This window comes from Alligator sinensis, unplaced genomic scaffold, assembly GCF_000455745.1.
Source record: "Alligator sinensis unplaced genomic scaffold, ASM45574v1 scaffold871_1, whole genome shotgun sequence".
NCBI classification, from domain to species: domain Eukaryota; kingdom Metazoa; phylum Chordata; order Crocodylia; family Alligatoridae; genus Alligator; species Alligator sinensis.
In genome coordinates, this window is record NW_005842746.1 from 240255 (window position 1) to 248261 (window position 8007).

Below are 8007 nucleotides of genomic sequence, written 5' to 3' on the forward strand. Positions count from 1 at the left end.
CAGGGGAATGGGGGAGCAAGGAGGGGATGGGGACTGGCAGTGGTCCCCGCCATGGTCCCCCACTCCCACCCCTACTTACCAGCTCTGAGTCCAGCTGCAGCCGCCGGGACTGTCTGAAACATCGAAGCTCTCCGAATCTTTTCTGAAGATTCAGAGAGCTTCGAATCGATTCAGACCTTTTAATTGGTCCCCTGATTCGATTTGGTTTCAGCCATCGAATTGGGCCAAATCCCAAATCTCGTCCAAATCGAATCACCACCTGAAGCTTCGCACAACCCTAATTGATACCCTTTATATGCTTTAGTTAGCGACTGAAAATCTCATTTTTGTTTTAATTTAGGTAACATCATTGTACAAGAAAGATCTCCGAGATTATTTACATAAGCAAAACCTTGGCTCATCATTAACAGAAAATAAAGAGCTTCTTTGTGAGCATAAGGAAATGGAATTCAAAGCTAAGGTAAGAAAAGTGAAAAATACTAAATGAAACAACTGAAAAAAGGAAATATCACAATTGTATATATGCATATATGTATACATCTCAATTTATACATGGTGCAGGTGAATACTCTATCTATTTGTGTTTGTATAAGGCCCTTGCTACATGTTACATATATTACACAATTAACTGGCTAATTATGCAATCAGTTTAGACCAGCCACACATGCAAAGTAATTATCACACAATTAACTGCATAATCACACAATAAATTTAAACCAGCCACACATGCAAAATAATTACCACACAATAAAAATGACTATCCATCTATAAAAAGAGCAAGCCAGTTATAAAGTTGCATGTTCAAAATATATAACAACTATATAACTGGTTTCTATCCAGCTTTAATTTGAATGTATAGCAGGGCCCTGAGAGAGGTATTTTCAACATGAGTTGTGTTATACATACAATACTCTTGGTTCTTTTTTCATTTCCTAAACTTTATTGCATTAATATAAAGCAATGGGAAAGTAATTTTATACATTGTTTAATTATTATTATACAATCTGATGGTCAGATAACCACGCTTTTAATTTATAAATAAAAGCAGAGGCTTTGTGACAAATTTTAAAGGCTAAAGGGGAAGCAAATAGAACAATTCAAGAGAGTTTTGATAACAGTAAAATTTGGAAGTCAATTATTATTACAGTCATGCCTTTTCAGTGAAATTTGATTTAAACACAGTGAATGGAACTTACGTTTCAATGGGAATTTTCAGTTATATATTTTAAATACACTCTCTTCATGCAAGGGTTGCATTCCAAAAAAACCTTGCATAAAGCAAATTCACATAAAGTGAATCCATTATTACATGTAATTAATAGGGATACATACCAGCCTCACTCTACTGCCCCCACAAACCATGACAGATTCAAGCAGTAATCACACAATACGGTAACTGCTGCATGGAGAGGCTGTGAGCTTCGCTCTGCAAGCAGCGGCATGTGCAAGGGGTGCATCGCCAGGGCAGCGCGGGGCAGGTGGGAGACGCACCAGGGAGAGGGAAGCAGGTTGGAAGGGAACGCTTGGCTGCTCACTGCTCCTGGATCTGCCCTGCTTCCCTTCCCCAGGTGCCTCTCCAATCCAGCAGGCACAACCTGGAGCAGCTGGGAAGAGGGGCTGCGCGGAGAGGCTTTGAGCTTCCTGCTGCACTGGGTCATACCCACCGGGCTACAGAGGTTTGTGGGCAGGGAATAGAATAGAACCTGGCTGATAGGACAGACATGCTTTTTGCAAAAAGACTTTGTTCCTCTATAAGATTCATTTGTTCAGTTCCTGTTGCTGTTACAGTTTATTTAAGTGTTATCATTTATAGTTATCCATTCATCCACGCTCATAAGTAATGGTTGACAATTTCAATGCTGCAATGTATGCAAAATAAAATACTCTTCTAATGCCTCTCCTAAGTATCCCAGTTGTTGTTTTGGTTTTTTGCGGGGGAGAGGGGTTATTCTAGAAAGCCTTGTTCCTCTAAAACTGTATAACTGCATTCTCCTATTGAATACATGTTGCTCTGGACTCTTAACAATGATGGTGTGAAAAAGTGATGACAAATTTTCAGGGTATTTCCAAACAAATAGTGACCTGCTAGGAGCGGTTGATGACCTGACATATCTTTGATTCTCTCTGTATCCAGATGATGATTAAGCCCCAGGAAAGTCCCTGCTCTGAGGCTGTCCTTACAATTTAGTCTTTGAACTGAAAAAAAAAATCCCATGACTACACTTTAAAAAATACAGACATCTTCATTTTGTACAGTAGTAGAATCACATGCAAGGTTGGGGTCACTGGAAAGCACTTTAATAATAATCATTATTGACTTATTTTAGTAATTTTGCATCCATATGTTAAGTAATTAAGTTGTTCATATCAACTCATGGTATCTTATTCTTTTTATATGGCTATTTTAAAGCATCATTTAGCTTTGGAAGCTATTGTTACAGAGCCATGCAAATTATGGCTTAGTACAACTTACATTTATCCTCCCATTGATTTTATTAGCAGCATGGTCTAGCTCAGGAAAATGAACTTTGCAGACTGAATCTTGCTGGAAACATATGCCTATACTTACAATGTGAAATGTAGGCACAGAAGCCAACTTGAACTGCACACTGGAAATGTATTGCAGAAAGTTGAATTACAGTTCTGGGTAGGTTACTTTGTCATACCGCTACTATGCTCATATTAAAAGCAGAAGGAAAGGGAGTCCCAAGTTTCAAATAAAGTGCATCAATTTAATAATTATTCTAATAAACATTGCTAGAAAGGCCAAGCTTTATATTAAATATTTTCATTAGACATGCTGATTTTTTGGCCTCAGATCTAGAAACAAAAGCTGATGAACTTAACAGTCTAATTCACAGGCTAAGTAAAATTGGAATAAAGCAAATATTCAATGCATGTGGAAGACGAAAATAGCATAGAACCCCTGTTGGCTATTCCACAGGGAAGCATACTTGCACCTTAATCCTCCAGTCACTCATTTGTTGTTAAATGCCCTGTCTGAGGTAATTTTACTATATTTTATCTCCAAACTATATTGAATCTCTTTAATAAGGTGGCAGATGCATTTCTATATAACTCTGGAGCCACTAAATCAGAGTTCTGAAGGAGTAATCAAAAAGCCCCAAATCCTTATTGGTTCATGTGCACCTGTGTGCATGTGTCTATAAAATATATGAGATAACATGCAAAATATATAGCAGAGGCTTAGTGCTATATAATATGAACCTAGGCTCTTACAACTGTTTAAATCCTTATTAAATTCTACCATTTGATATGGTCTCAGCCTTGAATCTCTACAAGGGCAGATTTTGACAGTCTCCAAATTCTGATGCTTTGCATTGTGAAAATTTTAAATTTTGACTGTACACATTATCATGTTAGGATTACATTTGTTTCATCATGACAAATTATGTTTATCTTGCCATTATATTGGTAGCAGCTGTAGAGACAGCTCTGAAGTGTGGGCAGATGACCACATCATGTCCATTAAGAGAAGAAGCCTTACTCTTTGAATTGAAGCAACTGTTGTTACTTGTCTGCTCCTGTCTCTGTAAGTCAAAACTAAACCCTGGTAACTTAGTTCTGTTTTTTTCAAGGGCAAGTTTCACTTACTATCCCAGGACAACAGGACCGTCTTAAATAAGACACCTGTTTACAGCCCAAGTCATCCCTTCTGTTAACTCTGTAACTTGTTCATGTGTCCAGGCTCTAATAATGTTTCCAACTATAGTAACAGCAATTACTGTAATAGAATTATCTCTTGAAAAGATACAGTCATCATTATAATTAAGCCTTTATTGTCTGGCTTCCAAAATAGTAGACTCAAAAGTTATTACTCAGGTTATAGCGTAGGTTATTATTTAATCAGACATCCTTTGTTAGTACTTCAGCTACTTTTAACTATCTATTTATAGAAATAATTTCTCTTTCACCAGGAAATTCCCAGATTCATAAATCTTGTATCTTGTAATTGAGCTGCAGCTTATTTCTGTGAGACTTTTGTCTATTAGATTAAAGCAGCTTCTGCAGTTGCAAATATTCTCCTCTCATAGGTCCTTGTAGACCATGATCTAGAAACCTCCTAATGTTTTATTTCATAAACTAGGTAGGGAACTTAGCAAACTCATTCATTTTGAGGCAGGTTTTCTATACCTCAAATAATTCTTGCAGCAATTTTAATAAACCCTTTCCAATTTTTCAACCACTGTTCTAAAGTGTGACTTCAAGGACTGGACTCAGTATTCCAGGGGCAGAGAGAGGTGGTCTGTCTCAGTAGACCACTAATGGTCTCCTTTGTGCTATGTAAAGACAAACGCTACTCCTTTAATTCAGCTCCTTGTCCTGCTTATATATCCTCAGAGGACATGTGCACTTGGTCATCCACCATGACCCTTAAGTTCAGAGTCACTGTTTCCTAGGAGGCAATCCTTCATTCTGTATGTGACCTTGTTCTTAGATATATGACCCTGCAATCGGCTGTAAAGGAAACTGGATGTTCAAATGTTCAAATGAGTCCACCTTATGAGGGATCCACATTAATCTCTATTAACTGACCCATTTATTATTTAACTCTCCACTATTTTTGTCATTTTCAGGCTTTATAACGCATTTTAATTCCTTCCAAATCACTTATAAAGCTACTGAATAGCATTGGAGTAAGAACAAAAAACAAAACAAAAGAAAAAATCCCCAAGACAGCAGTACAGAAAATATACAGGGCTAGCAGTTTAACCAGCTTTCTGTAAGATCAGTGTTTTCCCTGAAAAAAATTGTGCTGAATTCACACTGAAACAAAGTTACAGTGTACAAGATCACTTTCAAGTGCTACTGCTACCCAACATAATGTGCTTTTGAGGAGATGGCCGGCTCTCCTCCTCATGGAGCAACATTTTGCAAGAAAGCCTGCTACTAGGTGTTCAAATGGAGAGGTGATTGCATTTTCTGGAAGAGGAGCTTTGAATAGTGTAAATTCCAGTCAAGAGTATTTATTTAGCAAAATTTACTTGTCACATACTCAGCTTTTTGCCACACACATTGTACATGGAGTTATTTGGATTGTTTTCAGTCTGATTAATTATTACTGTGTTTCACTCTCATATTAGTCTTTGATTAGCCTGATGCTTGAACTAAGGATTTATTATGCACCCTGACCCTTTTGTGAGTACTAGGTGACAAAATTGTAAAATACTTGTAAAAAAGAATGGCTTTAATAAATCGAGCTCAAGTTTTCTGACGTGATTACTAGGCAAACCTTGGAATCTATAAAATACTATGTAAGACTAAGGAATTGCTGCATATAATCTAATTTAAACAGAGAGATATCTGAAGCCAAAAAGTCTCAGAGCAGAAATTAATTTCAAATCTCTGAATAATAAAACAACCATATTAATGTTTGCTTCAAAATTCTACATTCATTTTAGTGAGCAATTTGTTGTATATGCTGATTCTTTAATGCTGTCCCCAATTAAAAGCAGATAGCAGTTTTTGCAGCACATAAATTGGAAGCAATCTCATTAGTAGTGGGAAAAATATAATATTGAATTTTTCTGAAAGCATTAAAACTACAGTTGGAATTACCTTCCCTGCTGGCCCTCCCTTCTGTATTCTACTTGCGTTCTAATTAAAACACATGGAGTGTTCTGCATGAATTTCAGAGATGATAGGAACTAGATTTCACTCTGAACTTGGTGTATGAGCTATCACCAATGCCAGTTACCACCAGATAATGTGGAAACAGGTGGAGAGATCCTTTCAGTTCATGTTTAAAAGAACTGTAAGGGGAACTTTACACAGTATTTGGATAACAATATACTTTCTGTAACTTTGTGATGAATTGGACAATGTCTCACATTCCACATCACCCATGCCCACATCACAAAAGTATGAACAGCTCTCAAAAGCAACAAGGACCTTAAACTATGTATTTATCTTGCTGGAAATAGACTATAGCATTGTATTAACTTCATGGTAAAAAGGTAGGTTTACTTAGCATGTCAGTGTCTTGCCTGTTCTATTGTACACCCATACTTGAGTAGCCATAAACAATTTTAAGGTGATATTACATCAGTGATAACTAGGAATCCTGGTTTGCTCTGTTTAAAAATTGCAAATTCTCTGATCAAAAAAACCCCTGAATCCTCAATTAAAATGAAATGCCACTATATATTTAGGTATCAGTTAAACACAATGTTTTATTGATATATTTACAATTTTAGAGCAATTTGGAAGCCTGCCAGTGCCTTAATCACTATAATAAAATAAATTTTAAGTACCTATAAATTCTGGTATTTGATTTTGAATTTTTTTATCATGGAAAATCAGAGCTTCCTTCTTTGCTCACCAGGATGCAGGTCCAGGCCCCTCACTCCCAAGCTGCTGGACCCAGTGATCTCATGAGGTCCCTTCCAGCCCTAAACTTACGTGAATCTGTGAACCCTGCCGGTGCCCCTCACTTCGCACCCACAGCATCCCACCCCTGGTGGTGCCCCTCACTCCCTATTAGGGCTGTGCGAAGCTTCGGTCCCTGATTCAATTCAGTGGAGATTCAGCCCGATTCGGTGGCCAAATATCTGAATCTGAATTGAATCAGAGGACCCTTTAATCTCTCCTAATCATTTCTGAACCCTCTAAATTGATTTGGAGAGATTTGGACAGATTTGGCTGTTGGCTACAAAGGACCAACTCACAAGATTATCATAGAATTATAGTTTATTAGATGGATGCAAAGGTCAGTTCATAAACCTTGGGGCTGATCCCCTCAAACACACACACATTCATGCACACATATACACACTCACAATAGCTAGCTATGAACACGAAGCACTGGTGTCAAGATATACCTATCCCCAAGCACTGAAGTCCACCATCGATGGTCAATCGCGGCTTCTTTCAGTGTGAAGTTGCTTCAGAAGGGGGTTGCCAACTGGTCCTTCTGGCTGGGCAGGCGGAGTGCTGGTCAGGTCAAAGAGGGCACCATTGGGGGTCATTCTTCACTGCCTTTTATCCCTCTCTGGCAAACTTTGGTGACTCTCCAATTTTCAGGCTTGCCCAATCCAGGGGTTGTTGACCTCGTAGGATGTCCCCCTTGGTGGTTGCTGGATGACAGCTGCCGGCCCCAAGAATCACATCTGCAGGTACATGCAGTCTCGGGAGTCCATTGATGAAGTTTGATTAATTCACTGCCATGATGAATAGGGCTCTGGGAGCAATTGATTTTTGGGGGGCGGGGGGTGGTATTCAGTCCCAAGATTCGGTCTTCGGCATTGATTAGTTCAAACCAGGGCTTCTGTACCTTTAACAGGGAAGTTTCAGGGAGTTCCTGGCTCTGTATTGATCCTTTCCTCTCATTAGTCTGTGGTTTCATAGGTTTTAATTGCTGCTTGCTAACTTGTTAACCTGGCTAGCTACTGTGTTGCACAATCAATCATGATTCATTCAGGGATCCGCTCAATACAGAGAAGCCGCGGTTCAATTCCCACCTTTGCTAACATTGTTACATGGTACAACTTACTTTTAAACTTAAAGTACATTTGTTCCAAAAGTAAAAAGCATAGAATATAAAACATAAAAGGCTTATACAACAAATAGACCAAATACAATGGGGGGGGGGAATGGGACATACTGAAGCAGAATACTATTTTATACCCATAAAAGCATCTACAAACTATATTTTTAGTACACCTTATATTCTATAAAAATAATAATAATATAATAAAAGAAGAAGAGGGGGGAAGGAAGAAAAGGTAGAAAAGAGAAAGCATCCCCAAAAGGGGGCAAATACTGCAAAAGGGGCTTTTGCCATATGGAGGGGCTTCACATTGGATGGGGGGCCAGGCAAAAAAAGGTTTCTTGCTACATGGAGATTCAGATGTAGAAACAGCTTTAAATGTTTTTTTCTACATACCTCTAGGTAGCAGGGGCTCTGAATGCTGTGGGTGCTGGGGCAGATTCAGTGTCCCCCAGAAGCACGGGGGGCTCCCCAGACCGGCTGCGCGCAGGATCCAC

General features: G+C 38.6%; 1 protein-coding gene across 16 annotated transcripts in view; it reads left to right on the forward strand.

The window, feature by feature from the left end:
• Positions 1-8007, forward strand: part of CCDC141 (coiled-coil domain containing 141) — a 207869-nt gene that overhangs the window by 89757 nt on the left and 110105 nt on the right. For all 16 annotated transcript variants that reach the window (XR_003096405.1, XR_003096404.1, XM_025216529.1 and 13 more), the window contains one exon: positions 341-460. Coding sequence is in view for 14 of the 16 variants with exons in the window: in XM_025216529.1 (XP_025072314.1) it covers positions 341-460 (120 nt within the window). In the remaining 2 variants the exon portion in view is untranslated. The remainder of the gene's footprint in view (positions 1-340; positions 461-8007) is intronic.